Raw genomic sequence first — 22,836 nt, 5'->3', positions numbered from 1 at the left:
TATAGTTATTTCAGTCAGAATAAAAACCATCATTCAACTCAGTGGAGAGGGAGGGAGGGGGGAGGGAAGCTCTCTGAAACATGCTGATCTTAATATCAATTTGCCAAATTTATTAGTTTGCATCAAATATGCATGATGCTTGTTATTTCATCAAACATTATGCTTCTTAACATTTAGGTGATGTTTGCCTCCAGTTGCAAAATGTCAAGTTCCTATCCTGCACATCTCAATAATAATAATAATAATAATAATACTGTAAAAACAATGACAGAGATCAATATTTAGGTGATAGAAATCTTTTCAGTCTTCTACATTAAGATTAAGTAAGTTAAAGTAATTAATAAATTATTACATTAAAGTTTTAAATGTTCATCTTACCAGAATTATGAGCAGAATTATGAGATATATGATACAGCAATCCTTCCAGGCCATCAACCTTTAATTATAAAATCTCATGTATATATTAAATTACTGGAAAATTGTAATGTATATACCGGCCAAATTAAAAGACTGGGAATCATTTTAATATGCATTTCAGTTATGTTAGTGGTTTTTCCTCTGGCTTCCAGAAACTATTCATCCACTTAAACTTTGTATAAACTTTGACATCTATTAATCTGTCCTACACTTATTCTTGCCTCTAGAAAGAAAAAAAAAAAATGAACATAGAAATACACAGAACATAAATTAATTGAGGCAAGGACAAATATAACCATATAAGTACATAATATTAATGGTTATCTAGCATGTCCCCAACATGGCTAGATAACCAGATTAAAATATTACTAACATAATATAAATAATGGTGTACAATTCTACTTGACCAGAAAAGTTCGTCATGCAATACTAACCTCATATATCGGTTGACATTAATCCACATACCATTTCCAAACCCGGAAATAAACCACTCTAACTACAAAAAGTATCTGTATCCGTACATTCTGCTCTTTAAAACGGGAATGACATCTCACTCTTGGGGTGTTTTTGCTACAACTCAAACCATAAAATCTCATGACTTACACCAACACGTTGGCAATAAACAATCTCACGCCTGAGGCAAATCCTGTTTCCCGGTGATACTAACAACCACGCTTTCTGTGTGTACAGAATGGTAAGAAAGAGCGACCTCTGTTGGTATAGAAAGTTTCTGAAAAAACACACATATCGGACTCCAGTAATATTGACGAAAACTTTTTTTTTTAAATAATAAAAGTGGAAACCATCGGTTTCAATCTTCCACTTCTTCCATTACGCGTTATTCCCGCTTCCTCTGCAGGGTCCGCGTGTTACTTAGATGCGACTACTTGTTAGTACCACTCCCAACCGACCTGTCGCCTAGTCTGTCTGCCACTGGGGGGTGGGGGGTATATTTTTGGCTGTATAGGCGTATGTTCACGGGGCCGGTTTGCCTGCTTGCGGGATGAAAAACGCCAGATAAACTGTCGGGAAAAAAACCCTACTGCCCGCGCCCAAGACCGGCTAACTCGGCTATGGCAGATCCTCAAATTCCTCACGTCTTCGACGGGAATCGAACCTGGGACACTCCTTCCCCAATCAAATGGTTGCGAAGCACAAAGCCACTAGGCTAACCGCGGGGAAGGAAACCATCGGTTTCAATGATGATTGTAAAGCAGTATTTTCCAACGTTTTCTGGATCATGCCCCACCTCAACGCCTCAAAGATTTTGATGTTCCCCCTCGCTGACAATGGTGAGTGTTTTGAGTATATCAGTGATGAGGTGACGAATGCAACATCATTTTCTAATTGTCCCCCAAAATATTCATATTACCCCCCTATGGTGCGTATGCCCCACGTTGAGAAACACTGTTGTAAAATAACTCATAAGTGAGTGGGTGCTAAAGTGAAAATATAGCTGAGAAAGAGAAAGAAAGGCATCTTTATAAATAAATCAGACGGTTTAATAAATATCAATTTTCTTCTTCTTCTCTTCTGTCTAAGACGAGTTGAGTCTTCCTTTGAGCAGGATCTTCCAGTTTTCTCTATTCCTTGCTGTTCGAAAAAGTTCCTTATATGTTCTGCATCCCGAATAGGTAATTATGTTCTGCACCAAGAAATAAGTAATTCTTGGTCTTCAGGGTCTTCTTTTTTCAGTTGGAAAAGTATTGATTAGGACGTTAGGAAGTCTGTCTGCGTCCATGCGAACAGTGTAGCAAAAGCAACTCAGTTGTTGTTTTCTAATTTTTTCTATTAATGTCTTTTTATACAATAATTCTTGTCTGACTGTGCTGTTTGTTTTGCTTTCTATCCAACTTGTTCTATTTATTTTTCTTAAGCATTTCATTTCAAATTATTGCTTCATATAATTGGATTTTGGCTTGCTTAGATATCTTGTTTGTTTTCCAGGTTTTCTGTAATTTTCCCATGGTGGTCCAGCCTATTGCTATTCTGTGTTTAATTGTTTTGAGTTCATCTATTGTTTCTGTTAGTTTTGATCCAAGATATATGAAGTTGTCTAGTTGCTCTATTTGTGCTCCATTTAGGGTGGCTGAGATGATAGTTCTGTTCCTCTCTATTTTCATCACTTTTGTCTTTTGTATATTTATTGTCATGTCGTATGTTTTACAGGTTTCGTTGAGCTTGTTGATCAACTTTTGCAGTTCATTTGGGGTTCTTGCAAGAAGGACGAGATCATCCGCAAATTTGATATTATTTATGTTTAAACCATTGAATTGATTCCAGGCACATTGTCTATTGTATTCTTTATAACTTCGTCTAGATATATGTTGAATAGGCATGGGGATAATGGGCATCATTGCATTACTATTTCTTTGATCTCTAGGGGTTCTGTTGTGAGTGTGTCCTTTTTAATTATTGCATTTGTCTTAGAATAATATTTTATCAGAAAATTATATATTTGTCTATGGGTTTTTCTAGTAGAACTTTAAAAAGAATTTCTCTATTGATGCTATCGAAAGCTTGTTTAAAGTCCACAAAACAACAATATAGTTTTTTATGGTCTTCCCAGCTGAACTCTGCTAGTTGGTGCAATGTGAAAATCTGGTCTATTGTTGGATAGTTTCCTCGGAAACCAGCTTGTTCTATGCCTATCAGTTCCTCATAGGTGTTTTTAATCTATTTTGTATAATTCTCAGGAATATTTTATAGGTGTGGGAGAGTAGATTGATTGGTCTGTAATTTCTGCAGTCTCTTTTGTCTCCTTTCTTGTATATTGGATGATCTTTCCAATTCTCCAGTCATCTGGGATCTCTCCTGTTTGTAGTATTTTATTGAATAGGGTTGTTAAATATTTTATTAATGTGCTGTCTCCATATGACCACAGTTCGGTAGGGATAATATCAATGTCCCTGTTCAATATCAATATCAATCTAGAAGACTGAATTCATTAAACCATCTTTAATAAAGCATTAAACCAATTCATATTTATTTATTATTACATTCTTAGTAAAGTTATATGTAAATGAGGATTGCAGGAAAATCGTTTTCAAAAGTTTGAATTTCTGAATAAAGGTATAGCCCTCCTCAACGAGTTTTCTTGACTCCTTGGAGGTCTCTCACTATCTGTGGACACTAAATAACGTTAGTAGGCAATACATCTGATGCCATCACTGAAGTTTCAATTCAGTTACATTCGAAATGGAACTAGATTCCCATTCCAACTGGTTCCAGAACCTCTTCTACTGCATTGGGATCAATAGTTTACAGAAAAATTAATTCTGTTATTATGTTTATCTCAAAGCAAGTGTTTAAAAAGTTTACTTCTCTATTGAACAGAGTCAGGCATTCACGAGAAGTTTTCCAGTATACAAATTCATCCTATTATAATTGATTTTATTACACACACACACACACACACACACACACACACACACACACACACACACACACACACACACACACACACACACACACACACACACACACACACACACACACACACACACACACACACAGAGAGAGAGAGAGAGTAGAATTTGCTGTGGACCACGAGATGATGATCTGTAACACAAGATTCCAACAAAAGGAGTGTAGAAAATGGACGTGGCGATCAAATGATGGGAAAACAAAAACATGACTGATATGATTATGATTAAAAGAAGATCAAGTTGAAATTAAAAAAGAAACATAAACCCCAACATCAGAAGAGAAGAGATACAGCACGAATAAGTGAAGCAGAAGTAGGAAGAAGGTACAGAACAATGTTAGAAGAGAAACTTAAAAGTGTGGAGAAAGAAAAAAACTCGAATCTAAGAGTGAAAAGAGCAATGAAGGTGATAGAAGATGCAGTTGAACAAACAGTACCAGAAGAAGAGGAGATCAAGAAGAAATGGATTACACAAGAAACACTGAAGTTAGTACAGGAGAAAAGAATGTTGAAGATAAGAAGAGATACATCAGAACAAATAGAAGAGCAGTATAGAAGAAAGTGTAATGAGGTGAAAAAAGCAGTCAGAATGGATAAGATGAAATGGTTAGAAGCCCAATGCAACAATATAGAACAGTACTATAGAGAGCATAAAACACGGGAGGTATACAAAATGATTAGAACCATTAATAGAAAGTGGCAACCAAAACTGACCACAATTAAAGATGAAAAAGGCAAAGTATTGATGAATAAAGAAAAAATTGTACAGCGGTGGACAAGATACTGTAGTGAGTTATATGAAGGAAAAACTAGATTCAGATAGCATTGGGAAACTCACTGAAGAATTGAAGCAGATATCACCACCAGGTAATGAGCATGATATGGACATTTTAAGAGGAGAGGTAGAAAAAGCAATAGGACGGCTAAAACACAACAAGAGTCCTGGTAACGATAACATTACTGGAGAAATGATTAAATATGGTGGTGAAAGTATTGTTGCAGAAATGCACCAACTATGTCATATGGTATGGAAAGAAGGGAAAATGCCAGAGGAGTGAGTGAAATCAATATTAGTAACATTATACAAGAAAGGAAATAAGCTAGAATGTAAAAATTATAGAACAATTGCCTTGATAAGTCACCTTGGTAAAGTGATGATGATCACATTGACAGAAAGATTGAGAACACAATTGGAAGCATACCTTGCAGACGATGAAGCAGGATTTAGAAAGGATAGAACTACAATTCAACAGATTTTAACAATGAGGTTAATAGCAGAGAAAGCTAGGAGAAAAAACAAAAACATATATACTTGCTTTGTTGATTTTTCAGAAAGCATTTGACAATATTGACCAGAAAGTGACATTAGCAGTTCTGGAATCCTATGGAATTGATAAAAAAAAAAACAACTAATAGCTATATTAAAAGATGTTTATCAGAATGCAGTTGCAGCAGTTAGAATTGGTGACGATTTGGGGAAATGGTTTAAAACAAGCAGAGATACAAGTCAGGGAGACAGACCCAACATCACCAAGCATTTTCATCGCAGATTTAGAAAGAGCAATGGACAAATTGAAGGAAGTTGCAAAAGGAATATCTGTACACGGAATGAGAATTAACAATCTCAGATTTGCAGATGATATTGTTATTATTGAAGAAGACGAAAGAGAACTACAAAAACACTGAAACTGTTAAATGAAGAAGGGAAGAGATTTGGACTTGTTATGAACTTGGAAAAAACAAAGACAATGGTATTTGGTGAGAAGAACATGAAACAAAAGATACAAGTGGATGAAACTGATATAGAAAATGTAGACCAATTCACATATTTGGGAAGTAAACTGACATATGACCTGGACTGTAAAAAAGAAATAAAGATCAAGATTTCAAAGGGAAGAACAAATCTGAAAGCCATGGATGACATCTGGAAAAGTAAAGTGATCAGTCTGCAAACAAAACTAAGACTACTGGAAACATACATCTGCAACAGTGTACTGCACGGATCTGAAACGTGAGTAATAAATAAAGAATCAAGAAAAAGAATTTTGGCATTTGAAAGAACTTATTACAGGAAGATTCTAAGAATAGGATAGGTACAGAAAATCACCAATGAAGAGCTCTATCAGAAGATACAACCAAAACAGAATCTAATGCAGAAGATTATAAAACGGAAGCTGCAATTATTTGGACACATCTGGAATGAGTGAGGACCGGAAAATAAAGACATTTATGTTTGGTATTTTGGATGGTTTAAACAGAAGAGGTAGACCATACAGAGAATGGATAGACGATATAAAAGACTGGTGTGGAATGGGTGCACAAAAACTGCGACACTGTGCACTGGACAAAGAAAGGTGGAAGAAGATAGTGAAACAGGCATCAGACATCAACGGGCAGCGAGCCCATGGTTCGTGATGATGATGATGAAGTGTTTACAAAGTTAACTTCTCTATTGAACAGAGTCAGGAATTCACGAGAAGTTTTCCAGTACACACACACACACACACACACACACACACACACACACACACACACACACACACACACACACACACACACACACACACACACACACACACACACACACACACACACACACACACACACACACACACACACACACACACACACACACACACACACACACACACACACAGAGAGAGAGAGAGAGAATGCTTCCACATATAATGCTACACCAGTAAGAAGTGCTGTTATAGATTCAATGCTGATTACCAACTAAACGCCATTTTTTTAAAGCAAGTTCCCTTGTTTGTTAATCTTTGGCACAGTAAAGTATTTTTCCCAAAGAAATTCATATTGCTTCACTTTGCCACTGTAAAAAAAATTATCGCAGAACTCAAACAGTAACATCTAATATGCTATGAAGGATGATTATTACAAGAACATAATAGTGACTTAATTAGAAACTTTATTAGAACTTAATTAGTGACTTTATTACAAGAACATAATAGTGACATAATAGAACATAATTGATTGCACTCCTCAGTACATGAATTTCTATACTACTGAAAATCATTGAAAGATGGTGGAATGAGGTGTATGCAACAAAAAAAAAAAGAAAGAAAGGAATTTTGACTTCAAATTTCAATGAATCTGAAAAATTATTCATTCGTTTATACCTCAGGTAGGACATCCCTGGAATTTCAATGAGTACTGTGAGATCAATGTCTCCAGCTAGCTGAAAAATTTTAAGCTCGAATCAAACACATTACTTGGTTAGGCTGACCATACGTACCGTTTTGAACGGGACAGTACCGTTTTTTTTTTTTTTTTTCATATTTCCCGGCCGTCCGGTCGTTTTAATAAAAATGTCAATTTTGTACCGTTTTTAATAAAAACTACAAATATAATTTAATATTGGTCAATCGTAAATTATTATTCATAATCTATAATCGTATATCAATATCATGGATACCAGTAATTCGTATAACCATAGAGTCGTATTGTTCGATACTAAATATCGATATCTGCAATAATTTATTCAGAGAAAATAAAAAATACAAGTTGGCAACACTTGCGCGTCTCAGACGCGGCGTCTGTTCCGCTGTAGCCTTAGTTTTTGTTTTCCCGGGTGGTAACCGGTAGCTTTATTATTCAATAAAGAAATACAGGACAGCCTGAAGGAGGAACTTATCACACGCACAGAAACAGAAGAAACTCGTGTATTCGATCAGTGGACCCTAATAATATCTATAATTGTGAGGTAGTATGATACATGGAATAAAGAAAACATTCCTGTATCTGATAGATGGGCACAGATATTTTCTGAAATGAATGAAAAATGCCTAGACTTTCAAGACCTGTAATATTGTAAAGTTTATTCTTTGTCTTTCAGGAAGTACAGCACCTGTTGAGAGAATATTTTCTGTTCACTCAGCGTGTGTGTGTGTGTGTGTGTGTGTGTGTGTGTGTGTGTGTGTGTGTGTGTGTGTGTGTGTGTGTGTGTGTGTGTGTGTGTGTGTGTGTGTGTGTGTGTGTGTGTGTGTGTGTGTGTGTGTGTGTGTGTGGTAGATAGCATTTTCTCTTTACTTTTAAGTCAAAAATTTGGCTTAGATATGTGGATGACGTATTCCTCATCTGGGAACACGGTATTGAGAATCCTCACACCTTTCTCAATCACTTAAACCACTTCCATCAAGACATCAAATTAACCATGGAGATAGAAGAAAATTGATTTCTATGTTTCCTGGACGTTAAACTTAATAAAACTCCTTGAATCCATAAAAATCTCTATCTTTAGAAAACATACACACACAGACAGATACCTCCATGCATCCTCACATTACTATCCGGCATAGAAGATGGGTATCATCTCAACTCTAGCGCATCGCGCTAGATCTGTACTTTTCGATGAAGAGGAACTAAAAAAATGAGCTACAGCTTCTTAAAAGGACCTTCAAAAACAATGGCTACTCTTCAAAAAGTATCAATAAACAACTATACCACCGCCAACAAATCAACGTAGTAATGCAGGATGTCCGTCAACAAAACAACGTAGAAATATAGGACGACCCCAAAGGCTATATCTCCTTGCCATACATCAGCACGCGCTCCATGAAACTGAGTAGAATTTTAAGAAAGCTTAATATAAAATCGTGCTTCTCTACTCTTCCCAAACTAAGATCAAGTTTGAGCAATCACAAACAAGCTCACAACCATTTACAATTCCCAGGTGTGTACAAAATCACATGTGACTGCAGAAAACCATACTATGGACAAACGGAAAAGTCCATCCTCCTACGTCTTCAGGTGTCCAAATTATCACAAACTGGAAAATAGCAAGATAAAACATGGACTTCTCATAAAAAAAAAAGGAATAACAATAGTCAGATTTGAACTGGTGTCAGTCATTTTTCTTATTAATTTCATATCATAAAGAAATCCAAATGATTTTTCGTGAATTTCATACAATTAAAATCTTTTTTTGACAGATTGCAGAGCAGTATCTAAAATCACAAAAAAGAAATTTATCCTAAAATGATCTTTGTTATCACCTGTGTGTGATTCATCAGGCGTTTCATAATCAAAAAATACTTTTCTTCGACGTACTCGACTTTCTTTAAATTTAATTTATATTTCTAATATATTTAACAGTTCTTTAGCAATCTCAAAACAGCTATCAAATCCTGATATTCTCTGTATTGCACTAACTCTTTAATATGCTTAGTTGCTACGTCTATGGGAATTTTTGTATTTTGTAATACTTTTCTTACAAAATTAACTTTTGATAAAAGCTCATACCAAATTACAAGGCTTAGTATAAACTCAAATGAATCTATTTGTTCATATATTGAAACCACTTCTACTTTGATAATATTATCTGATACAGTTTTAGATATTTCTTTTAGTACATTTAAAAAATCTGGAATTTGAAAACGTACAGCTCTAACTGATTCTGTTCTACATTCCCATCTTGTATCACATAACGGTTTTGGAGTTAATTGTTTAACAAATTTCTTTAATATGTCCCAACGTGAAGTTGAGGTAGCAAATAATGTATATATTTTTTGTATAACATTAAAAAATTTATTGCTATAATTGATGATTTTGCGACATCCTCTAAAATCAAATTTAAATTATGACAGGCGCATGGAGTATAAAATGCCTTTTCGTTTTCAATTAAAATATAAGCACGGAGTCCCTTATATACTCCTTTCATATTCGCTTCGTTATCATACCCTTGCCCTCCAACATCTGACAATTTAAGATTTAATTTATTCAAAAGTGATTTTATATTTTCATATATACCTTTACCAGTAGTGTCATTAGTTGTTAAAAACGTCAAAAAGTGTTCACGAATTTCACTATCTGCTTCAAATATATTTAAAAATCTAAAAATTACTGAAAATTGCTCCTTATGTCTAACATCAGAAGTACAATCGAGAATTATTGAAGAGTACTTTGCCTGTCGTATCATATTTAAAATATTTTGTTGAATTTTGGTTTCCATATCAACAATTAATTCATTTTGCACAATGGGTGATAGATATGAATTTTGTTTCTTACCTATAATTTTTTCCCCCGAACATCGCATTAAATGATCTTTTAAAAGTGGATCAAATTCTGCAATTAATTCTATGATTCCTAAAAGATTACCATTATGGGCTGTGTACAAAGTATCAAAATTACCTCTAAAAGCTAAATTATGTTCGGATAAATAAAGAATTGCTGCTAATATTCGTCTTAAAAGATTTCTTAACCGTTCTGTTTCAAATTTCATGACATTCTGATTTCCCTGATCAATTGTATTGTGATTTTTAAATTACATTCCATTTGTGTCCATGAATACATGAATTTCATGTACACTGGATTTCGTTCGTGCGACTTTAATCTTGCACTTACATGTTGCCAGTCAGAAAATCTATTATTAGATAAAAAAATTATCATCAGAAGAAAATAATTTGCAACAAAAACAAAAAATAGAGTTGGAAGGGTTTGAATATACAAGACATCTTCTGTTTTGCTTATCTCCGTTTGCAATTGTCCTAACATAGAGTGAGCTGTGGAAAAACACCTCTTGTTGTCATCTTTTGGAAAATCATTTTCAGTCAGAGGAGACGGTGGACCCCGTTGTACAATTTGTGTTAGTATTGAGTTGTTCAAAATTTTGGGCCATGTTGCTGGATCATCAATAGTAAATAGTTCACCTTCCTCTGGTGTCTCAGTTTTAGGATCTTCAATACTCATTGTTTGACCAAACGCGTCATGTTCTCCGCTTCCTTTGAGAATTCAGAACTCTCATTATTAATTAATGTTGAAGCCGAAGAACTGTTTGTAGTTATTTCAGAACTCCCGTTATAGTTCGCCCACCGATTTGAGGTCCCTCGACACTTCTGCGCATGTCAGAAAAAGGAGAATTCTTTCCGATAATAGGGTAATCAGTCTGTCTTCTGACATGTAATAATAAACAAACTGAGTTTGTTTATTATTACATGTCGGAAAATTTAGCTTTTCTTTTACGAATATTGCCGTTTTTAAAGTGTAACTATTTTGCTTGTATAACAGTTGGAAAATGTACGTAGAGTGTTAATACGTGCAAATACTGCGTTCTACATAAAACAATGTCACTTCGCTCCATGATAAGTTTCCTTTTATTCTGTGACTTTTTAAAACAAAATCTGATTTCATGAAGTATTTTCCTTAAAGTTTCTCTTTTCCAAGGAAAATTAATTTTTTCTTTAAGCACAGGAATCAATGTCGGAACAGTTGACACTCTTTTCTCGACTACGTAAAATTCGTGAATAGTTCTTATAACGTCTACATCAAAATCATTCAAAGTTACGGTTTCGATGGTTTTCTCTCTCTGGCGCTTTTTTTTTAGGAGATTTAAATTTTGGCTTACCTTCACCTTTTGATTATCTACGAATTATTTTAACAGTCGCCCTCGATACGCGCGCACTTGCACGTTTTATGACTTGAGAAAGGGGAACAAAAAGACGGCCTTCTGACGATTATTTTTCGCAGAATGTCAGCACATTATTCAATATTCTTTTGCAAGAGCTACTGAAACGTGTAACAATAGAACTTATGGACTGCACTGGATCCATCATACAAATTAATAATAAAAAAATAATGCAAAAAGAGAACAACAAAAATCAAGCTAGTACTAGTACAGCGACAGACAAGAAAGCACGTGATTTCGCATGTTGGCGACCAATTCGTACATCCTTCATTTCTTTCTCCCCTTCGGCATGAATCGACTATTCTTGGCACCAAGCCAAGAAGGAATCTAGAAATGGTGGGTGAACTATATCAACTGATATATCTGAACAAATATATGAGTTCACCTTCATAAATTTAAACAGTGAATTTCTTTGACGTTCCTCAGCCGCTTCTTTTTCTTGTTTTCGCTTTTGTTTTTCATGCCCACCTGGGTATTTTCTTCCATAATAATCTCTCTCACGAATAGTCATACTCTAGAATTAAATACGATAGATCTAATTATAAAATAAGTTAATAAATTAAAACAAAATTACTTACCTGATAAAGTAAGTAATAAAATACAGTATATCTAAAATAGATAATATTAGAAAATAAATAAATCTAATATAGATTGAAAACTGCTATTGGAGAAAAATTCTGATGTCGGATAACCTAAAACCAGTTTACAAAATATATTTTTTAAGATGTTTTGCAAGTAATGTCATAAAAAAATTGCCATGACATTACGTGTATATACTTACTTGTTCATAAAATCATAAACTAAAATCAAAAACCTCCTTAAAATTATTTAAAATAATTAATAAAATTGTTTTAAAATGCATTTTTCCCTATCGCTCTAGCGCTACGATCTTAAAATTTATTCAATATACCAATTACTGTTTATCCTAATGTTATTTCATCGAGTATCTCAAGCTCTGGCCATGAGATACTGGGCGAACAGTAACACGGTGCAGTGCCAATGAAAGAACGACGCGCCGTTATCAGTTTAATTTGAATGTATTTTCATGAAAAATCCGGTGTTTATTTTAGCAAGAAAATACATAAGAACTGTGCGGTGGCGGGGGGCCCTGTGCCACCGCACAGTTTGCACACACCCATGAATACGGCTCTGCATTGACCAATCGAGTAGCAAAATATAGCTTATTAGGGATGGCAAACAAACATCGATGATTTTTAGAGAAAAACATAGATTTTTTTTACCTTTTTTTGGCTTTGCCTCGAGTAAAAATCATAAAATATTTTTTTAAATTATTATATCATTCAGAAAAACTTTATGAGGTGATTGCCCCATGTCTGCTAGAAAATTAAGAAAAATTATAAATATTTTTTATTTGTTAGTTGGGCCGCAATAAAACTTAAGAAGAGCCACATGCGGCTCGCGAGCCGCAGTTTGGCCACCGTGGCCATAGAGCATTATCATTTTGATATCCATCTTAGAATCTCGAGGCCTTGAACCAAAATGTCATCATAATCGCTCTTAACAGATGGTACAATCTGACAAGTTGACGATATGTGTTAGTGTGTGTATGAAATTATTTATATAAAAAGAATATATATATTTAATTAAGTTATATGAACGATATTTATATCAAATATATAAATATTGCTAACATATATGTTCGATTGTAGAGTGTATATTGCAGTCATCTCCAGTATCAAAATTTTCCAGTGTTTATTTTCCAGTCATGTTGAATTTTCCACATCACTATAACCCGAGCAGTGAATGGAGTGGAAGGCTTCTAGAGCATCCATTGGATTTTACACTCAGGAAATTAATATTCAATGTTCTGCCAATCTATATAGGAAGGGGTGCTCTCAACTTCTCATCGAAAGAATCCAGTGATGCGTGATGTGATGAATTCGTAATACTTCTCATCATTATATTATCCTGTTGATTTTAGTAGTTGAAAAACGAATATTTTACTATTACAAAATTAATTGTGAAATGACATCTGGCTTGTGAATGGTTCCCCATCTCAGCCTTTATAAAGCTTTTTACATCCTCAACGGGACAACAGAAGAAAGTTGAGCTTACATGTAAATATTTTCAAGTATATTTGTATACCTATTCTCCCTTTTCAATATAGCATTCTGGAACATACTGTTATTAAAAACTTGACATATTTTAGAGAGCATCTGAATATATGGTTTATGAAATCGTATAAGTTTTCTAGATATAAAAGTTTTATTTTTAATCTTTGTAACACATATCATCCATAACGCTACACTGACTAGAAAAATAAATATTCCACCTTCGTTTCTAGGTGTTGAATAAAGAAATCCTTTTTTTCCCTATTTTTTTTAATATTTTATTTTCGCAAGATAGATAGCAACATTTGTCTGCTTTACTTTATTTTATGCATGTCAACTAGACATCGCTCTAACATTCCAGTTATTGCAAATCTACAGATCTGCTTTCTAAAAATCATAAAATACTAATAAATAAATCAAGTAACGCCTTTTATTCACTTATAGGGAGTAAGCAAGACCTGTTTTTATCCCTATCCAGCTTTTGGAGACTGAATGAGCAGTTCAATCTCCACTGATTATAAGCGGCAATCGATGAAAAGACTGGTAAACGAGTGCTTATTATATTATATTATATTATATTATATTATATTATATTATATTATATTATATTATATTATATTATATTATATTATATTACTATAATTTCTAATTTTAGTATTTTTATTATTTGAAAAATGAAAAATATTTTGACAAAATAATTTATCACAATTGTCAATGCATGACAATTGTGATAAATTATTAGTATTATAATGTATTAAAGTATTATAATGAAGTTTATAATAAACTGCAACAATTTGTCATTTGAGTTGGCCAAGTGGATAGTATATTCGCTCTTCACCCATGTGGCAGTGCTTTCGAATCACACCATTGGCATGAGTATTTTTAATAATAATAATAATAATAATAATGTTTCATATAAAATAGTGACATTCGATGGCAATTACATTAAAACCAACGTATGCTTTTAGAATAAATACAATTTCCTTAACACGCCTGTCGATGATGCACCATCTCAAACTGCAGTTGCAAATAGGTTTATCATTATAAAAAATTCAATTCAATTAAATGAATCACAGTTAATGCTTCCCCTGGAACAGATCTCAACACTAATATTGTTGTTGTGAGATTAATACAGTTTTCAATATATATTTCTTAATTTTCTGTAGTTTCTCTTCTGAATATTATTATTATTATTATTATTATTATTATTATTATTATTATTATTATTATTATTATTATTATTATTATTATTATGTCACATCTTTTCTGCATCATGCCCTCTCTTTACTGCTAAAGTCACTCTATTGTTCCACCAGCCAACCACTCCTCAGGCATACCATTCGAATTCATCCCTCTGTCCAGGCCTTCTGAACTATGAGTTTCAGTCACTGCAAGACTTTTATACCTCCATACCTGAGAATTTCTGGTTGAATTCAAATTCGCACAACCTCTTAAAACTACAGCCTGTTTTAAATAGCTTCTCTCATTTAGCGATGATCTTTTCTCACTAATGCAGCAATCACCACCATTAGTATCATCAACATCTTGATTATCAATCAACATCAAGGAAGGAATTAACTGACAAGGAGGTTGATCTATCACTAACACTAAATCCACATGTGGTGAAAATTTAATGTCTTTCACTGTGCCTGTCTATTACTCTGAATATTCAAAAACAGTTCATGGATAGTCATGAAATTCAGTAATTGAATTTAAATACGAAATTATTATTATTATGTAAATGAATTTCTGCTGAGTTACAGGATTCATCACAGGAAGTATTACACTACACTATCCACCATCTACACTACATTATCATCTACATTCACCATGTGATATTCCTGTCTGTTAACTGCATGTGTTCTATGTTTTGAGGGAGATAAAACCAGAGTTTTGGAAGTGAAGAGGAAAGAAAGAGAGCGCGCGCGCGAGAGAGAGAGATAAAACAATTATCTTCATCATATCGGCACCTCTGTAGTTCATTCAGTATCGACGATGCCCTTTTGCTGGAAAGACCTTGATTCGAATCCCGTTTCATACACCAAGAACCTTTTAGGCCTTTTCAACAGAACATGAGTTAACTGCTCTCATACAGGGGTGAAAGGATTTTATACTCCTGGAAACTCGAGTTTTTCATTCTTCGAAACAGACAAATCGGCCAGAACCCACACACAACATACACACACAGGAGACTATGAGAATAAGAATTAACCAGCTATTCCGTGAGATTTTGTTTTGAATGCGTGCATGGTACACTGAGGCTTATACACATCCATCGAACAGATGAGATTTCCATGGCTAATTCACCATCAGTTCAAAAGGAAACACACACACACAAATAAATTCCTCGCGTCATGAAGAAAATCAACATGTCGAGGGATGTCTAGTTCGAGTGTAAATGTATTTGTGTATGTGTATGTTCTACGGTTAGGGTTCGTTTTGCTGAAGTTTGAAATTAAAAAGGCGTTTTTTTCAGGAGCGGAAACTCAACTTACCTCTGGCAACTGAATTAAAAAAAAAAAAAATTTTTTTAAAAAAAACTCGATAACCAGAATAAAACCTTTCTTCCTTCCACATCAGCCATCATAAAGTTACTATGCTAGTATTAGCTGCGCAGGACGTCTGGCAATGTGACTAAACTAAAAAAAAGTTCATATTGCCCAATATCTCACGTTTGTTTCTTCTCTCCTGAAACGTTGTTTTAAGCATTTATAATTCTTCAACAAAATAAAGGAAAATGGGAGAAAAATCATATGTGTATGTGTGTCCCTTCAAGAAGACCTAGCTTGTCCTCAGAGGTAAGCACACCAAAAAATGCCATTGCCAACACTGCACTTTAAGATAAGGTCAATTTTTTTTATTATTATTTAAGGAACATGAAAATTTTTTATGTTTCAAGCTAATTTTAATTTCGAATTAAGTTTTATGATTAAATAACTATGATTTAAAGGACTGAATATTTCAGCAACCACCGAAAAAAGACCACAAATACTGAATTTTCATTCTGTGATTCTTTCTTTTGATATGTTTATCCAAGATGTTAGCATTCTTATAAAGTTGAGTTGAGAAGTGTTTATACGTTTTCTGTTAATGGAGGAGAGGATTGATTTGCTTTGTTCTTCTTCATCTTGCTTACTCTCTAAGGTTCTCTGCTGCAAGTAATTTCATTTTTTTTTCATTCAAGAACTGTATAAACTTTATACATACCCTCCTCTAATTGAGGAAACAGATCTTGCAGATTGTGACCGCTTGGTCATGTGGAAAAAATGGATAGGAAGATAATCTCTAAACAAGTGATTCAAGATGAGGCCTGATGGAAAGCGACCCGTAAAAAGAACTCAAAGAAGCAGCTCTGTAAAGACATTCAAAAAGACTTGGCTGCGGTGGGAGTCCTGAATTGAACTGAAGATCTTGAGACAGGAGAGAATAAATGGTGTTTTCATACGACTCACGAATAATATTCACAAGAATTCATGAGTGTTTCAAAATGAACCTATGTATGATTTCCTTTTAATATATACTGTACATATTAACACACACACACACACACACACACACACATACACACACACACATATATATAATAGAGATATAAAGAATTTGGCCCATTTGGCCCTACAATATGTCATTATTTCATTGAGGTATGCTTGCGCCATATATATTTGATAACGACTGTTAGAAATAATACATCGACTATATTCCAATAATGTATTTAAAAAAAAAAACGAAATGAGACTGAAGTGGTTTTGGTATATCAGTGATTACTTTCCTGATTTTGCAAAGCCATTCTACAGATAACAGCTCCGTAAGAATAGTTATTACAATAGCAATATACAAACATTAAATCAAGGTACAGATTTTCTCCTAAATAAAGTTGTATCCTAAATTTCATTTAGATTAAACTATAATTGTATTTATTAACTGGTGTGGCCTTGATGTCTATGGTGGTGGTGGTGGAAATACCAAACGGTACTGATCCAAATATGAATCGCATAAATCGGAAACTGACCTTTCTTAAAGAAGTTTGCCTTTTTCCGCACAGACACATACATCATTCTTTACATCTGTCTACGAAAAAATGAAAAATGCAAAGCGTGTTCTTACTGTTAAGTGTTATGTGGTATGGTAGATATTGTATACTGCGCGTCATATTTGCTGTTCGTTGAAGACCCTGTTTACTGTCATTTTACTCCACTACCGTGGCTTTGTAAAATAGGCCGATATACGAGTGGTGTGGAATTTTTGGACGTGTGGAGTGAGTTCGATGGGCGAAAGGATCTATATAAGATGGATGGCTTGCATTTGAATGGATACGGTGTAAGGAGACTTGAAAAAGTGTTGCTGAATGTAGTGGATGTGCAAAATCAGGGAAACTAGATTTAGTAAGGGGGGGGGAGTAGATATACAGACTTTAGGGAGGCAGTTGAATGTATGAATGAGTATGCCCGAGCGAATAAGGACAACAAATCAGAATGGGATAGTTAATATAAGGCATCAAGGTAGGGATGGGGCTAATGGGGGTCTTAAATTTATGTACACTAATGCTAGGATTATTAGGAACAAGGGGGGGGAAGAGTTTTTGGCCATAGTTGGCACTTCCAGACCACAGGTTATTGGCATTGGTGAATCATGGCTGACTGTAGATGATATAGCTAGTGGGGTTGAATGTGATGGGTATAGTGTGTTCAGGAATGACAGGGAGAATAAAATGGGGAGGAGTATTGTTGATGATAGCTGATGAGCTGCAGCCAAGGAGAATAGAAGTTGAATTGCAGGATAGAGAAAAGAGCATATTTGAGGCCATTTGGTGTGAGATTGTGGCTAGCAGAACTAAATATACAATTGGGTGCTGGTATAGACCAGGTGATGGAAAAGATGGTGGTGACAGTACGCACAAGCAAATAGAAGAAATGAGTGGAAGGAGGGTGATTATTATGGGAGATTTCAACTATGGTCGCATCGATTGGAGTGAGGAGAGGACACACGGGAAGAAGGAACTGGATTTTATGCGGTTATTAAGGGATAACTATCTGCGACAGCATGTAATAGAAAATACTAGGGGTCAGAGAGTGCTTGACCTAGTAATTACATCTCAGGATTTGGCTGTAACAAATATGACCACATTGCCACCAATTGTGTAAAGATGTGGAATTTACAATTAAGATAGGGTATATGTGGAATTATCGGGTTGGTAAGTATGACAAGCTTAGGAGATTGATTGGTTCAGTTCCATGGCATGTACAACTGCAAGGACTAGAAGTTGATAGTGCATGGGAGGCAGTTAAGAAGTGTTTGCATGAAGCAATGGCTGACCGTATACCTAGAGTCCGAATAATAAATCAAGTAGGGGTTAAATGGATGAATAACACCATTAAGCTTAAACTGCAAAAAAAGAAACCACTATGGAGAGAATTTAAAGAGAAAGGTGACCAGCAGGCACATGAACGGTATAAAGCGCAGGCTAGAAGGGTAACGAGTGTGGTAAGAAAAGCAAAAAAGGATTACGAAAGAACATTGGCCATGCAAGCTAAAGAGAATCCTAAACAGTTTTTTCGATATGTTGCAAGTAAAAGAACAAATGTATATGGCATGGCAGAATGATTTTAAAGAATGCCGATGGTAGGGACGCAGCTGAATCAGTTGATATGGTTGAGTTACTGAGTGAGCACTTTGCGAGAGTACATCATCCAGGTGGTGACATTGCAGAAATGAATGAACCAATAGATTATACGGGAATTGTGGTGAATGAAGTGGAGGTGAGTGGTCTATTGCATAACCTCAATGTCAATGCATCTGTGGGATTGGATGGTATACCAGCTAGTGTCGTACGAGAAGCGGCTAAAGAATTGTCAGTACCCTTGACCATTTTGTTTAATTTGAGTCTCGGGTCTGGGTTAGTTCCGAGGGGGTGGAAAGAGGGGAAAATAGTTCCACTGCATAAAGGTGGTTCCAAGATTGCTGTTGTAAATTACCGACCGATTAGTATATCAGGAATCGTTGTCAAGGTCTTAGAGAAATTAGTCAAGAAAAGAATACAGGATTGGATAGATGAAAACGGGATATTGTATGGGGGACAACATGGTTTTGTGAAGGGTAGATCATGTCTCAGTAACTTGCTCACGTTTTATAACACAGTGACGGCTGAACTTGATAAGGGTAATGGGTTTATAGTGATTCTACAGGACCTTGCCAAGGCCTTTGACAGGATACCACATGTAACCCTAATCAGTAAACTGGAGCAGATGGGGATGGATATAGGGTTGGTGAGATGGATAGGAGGGTGGTTGCTGGAGAGATACCAGCGAGTGGTTTATTCAGGAGTTGAGTCTAAAAGACGGCTTGTGACTAGTGGTGTGCATCAGGGCTCTGTTCTTGGACCACTACTTTTCAATTTGTTCATCAATGATATAGGAAAGGATCTGAGAGGAAGTGTTCACTTCTTTGCTGATGATGCAAAGTTGGGTAGAGCAATTGTGTGTGCACAGGATGTCAAAATTTTACAGGATGATTTGGATAGTTTGGAGGACTGGGCTGGGAAAAATGGATGTCAATTTAATGTGGCAAAGTGTAAGGTTATGCATTTTGGGGTGAAAAGAATAGCAGCAGTATATCGCATTGGTGGAACAGTACTCCAGGAGATTGATGAGGCCAGGGATTTGGGAATGTTGGTGAAGGTGAATAGGGAGTTGAAGTTTAGGGGGCACATTGCAAAAGTGACTAAATCAGCTCATCAAATCACTTGTTTGCTGAAAAATACTTTAACAAGCAGAGACAAACAAGTCATTGTTCCTCTGTATCGAGCCTTGATAAGACCCATCTTGACTACTGTGCTTAGATCTGGGTGCCAGGGTTTCTTCTTGATGGGAAGGAGGTGGAGAGGATCCAGAGGCGAGTGACCAAGATGATTGCAGGACTATGGAATGAACCTTATGAGAATTGGTTGAAGATTTGTGGGTTGCAAAAATTGGTCGATAGGCGGAAAAGGGGTGATATGATTGAGACATTCAAATTACTGAAGGGTTTCTATAAGATTAATCCTGAAGATATTTTTGAGAATAGGACTGGTGGTGGGAGGACTAGGGGCCATACATAGAAGCTGGGCAAGAATGTGGTTAGCAGGGGTGTTAGAGCTAGGTTTTTTACTTGGAGAATGGTGGATGAGTGGAATAAGCTGCCAACGTCTGTTGTGGGTGCTATGACTGTGAATGAGTTCAAGGCGAGATATGATAGATACTGTGTGAATGTCGAATAGTTGTTCTTGACATTATGTTAGGGCCTCCCTCGATGAGTCTGTCGACTCCTTGGAGTTTCCCGGGATAATAATAATAATAATAATAATAATAATAATAATAATAATAATAATAATAATACCACCTCTGCATCATTCATTAGAAAGATTAAACCCATCTGGCGAAGGATAACTACATTCATTTAATCAGTCCAACTATACTTTCTTCAATATCATTCTCATTTTGCCAAATTTTGACTCCATATCGCATTTTTGATACTAAATATGACATGAAGCTCCTCCTCAAGAACATTCTCTTACCATTGGTCTAGAGTTATTACTGAGAGTTTCAAAATGAGATCTGCTCCGTACTCGTAGATTGGATATTGCATGATTACTAACAGTGAACGCATTTAAACATGTGGACATATGACATGCAGACTTCATGGAAGTCTGAATGCCACATTTGAAAATAAGATAATTTCATAGGAAAATTTTGAAGTGAGTAGAGAAAGTAGCGTTGAATTTGCTCATTAACCAATAAGCAATTCCGTTTCGTTTTGAGAAAATTGGATGCCAATGGAAATTTTTTTAAACTTTAAGAAAGAAAAATTTAACAAAATAACAAAATACAAAGTTTAATAGCGATTCTAAATTCCAAATTTCATTAAATTCCATCCCGGCAGAGCACAGTTAAATTTTGCGACGAAAATTGGTATGATTATAAGTATAATTGAGATGCAGATAGTTCGACTAATTTTATGTAAAGATAAATAAATATTGAATTTTAATAATAATCCGTTCTAGGTGAAAAACCAGGCATACGGATAAAACAAATAATCTAATCGATATTAGATTATTTGTTTCTAATTAGTAAATAATTAAAATAAAAAAGGGTTGTTCTTCTGTCCTTGACTCAGAGAGGAAAGCTTAGTTTTCTTATTTTGCTAGTGAAGGTTTGAATTTTTTGAAGGGAACAACAACAACAACAACAACCGTGAAACGTGTAATTTATCATTACATAATTTCATTATTTATGTTCATGCGAATTCGATGCGCAAGAATCAACATTATGATAACAATAATAACACATATTAGTTATTTGAAGAACATGCGAATAGATTAGTAACTCAATCATTTACAACGATACGTTTCCTTTAGTTCTTCACAATTACTGTTGCACATATAGGAAGCATGATGAGAGTGCGGTAGGCTGCTAAAATTCAAGATTTTATCGATTCAAAATTCTCTCTCAGTTTCTTCAACAGGAAAAAGAACTCTATTCTATAATTCGTGCTGCAGTAACGAGAAATTACGTTTGCAGTGGTCCAGGATATGAGGAATATAAAGGGTAACCTTCGTAAGTGTCTGCTTCACAGGGCTAAAGAAAAAAAAATATATATATTAAATTTATTACGTATTTATAATTTTTATTACTTAATGTTTATTAAATATTAAATTATATATATATATATTCGCTTGTTAATATATATTAACAAACGAAGCATGCAACTATATCTGCGTATGAGTTAAAATAATAATAATATAAATTTAATTATTAAAAGAGTGTAATGGATATTTCAAGTACATATATTGTGCTATAACTTGAAATTTTATGGCTGGAGGAGATCCCATCGAACTTGAAGGAAGCGAGAATCCTGGAATGTGTTAGTTGAAGCTAATGGTCAATTCTTGTAGTTTGGACATTACATTAACAAACTTCCTATAATTTGCACTGTTAATATATCAGCATGGCTCCATACCACATACAAAAGACCGAACGCAGGTATGTATCATACAGATGCATGGTAGGGTTTCCTACCAAAACTCAGTTTGGCAAAAGAAAAATCTTACCAAATCGGTCAGTGCTATTGACTGGTCTAGATCACCCAGTCATTACTAGCAGATTGACAGAAAACTAGAATATTTTGATAGAAATTTAAAAATATTATATGAAATGAGATTTGGATAAGTAAAGTTACTTGATCATAGCACATAGTAAGTAAATAAGCCCAATACGTTGATGGAAGATGGTATAGGAATGTCAACACAAAGTAATAATAATAATAGTAATAATAATAATAAATAGATAAATCAATTAAATGAAAAATAACGATAAACTTCTGTCCAAAATTCATATCAGATCGAATCACTGATGTCGGATTTGAATTTTCGAGATAAAGGGACTGAAATGAATGGATATTTGAATGGCCATATGAAATTTAAATGTATGTCGCTTTTACCAATACAAAACACTAAATTTTGTTCG

General features: G+C 34.7%; 2 protein-coding genes across 10 annotated transcripts in view; one reads left to right on the top strand and one right to left on the bottom strand.

Annotated features, from left to right (window-relative positions):
- LOC150097850 (tyrosine-protein phosphatase 10D-like) overlaps positions 1–22,836 on the bottom strand; it is a 501,687-nt gene that overhangs the window by 464,179 nt on the left and 14,672 nt on the right. Inside the window, exons 2-3 of the mRNA XM_090406609.1 lie at positions 21,884–21,948; positions 379–436 (exon numbers count right to left, since the gene is read on the bottom strand). Coding sequence (XP_090262735.1) covers positions 379–436; positions 21,884–21,948 — 123 coding nt within the window. The remainder of the gene's footprint in view (positions 1–378; positions 437–21,883; positions 21,949–22,836) is intronic.
- GABPI (zinc finger DHHC-type palmitoyltransferase GABPI) overlaps positions 21,688–22,836 on the top strand; it is a 281,497-nt gene continuing 280,348 nt past the window's right edge. For all 9 annotated transcript variants that reach the window (XM_090406034.1, XM_090406033.1, XM_090406028.1 and 6 more), the window contains exon 1: positions 21,688–21,927. The gene's annotated coding sequence lies outside the window, so the exon portion shown is untranslated. The remainder of the gene's footprint in view (positions 21,928–22,836) is intronic.

Source organism: Typopeltis vanoorti, chromosome 16 (assembly GCF_054136105.1).
Source record: "Typopeltis vanoorti isolate ZY-2024b chromosome 16, IOZ_Tvanoo_1.0, whole genome shotgun sequence".
Classification (NCBI taxonomy): domain Eukaryota; kingdom Metazoa; phylum Arthropoda; class Arachnida; order Uropygi; family Thelyphonidae; genus Typopeltis; species Typopeltis vanoorti.
The sequence above is the reverse complement of the archived record's forward strand: the minus strand, read 5'-3'. Positions and strand labels throughout refer to the sequence as shown.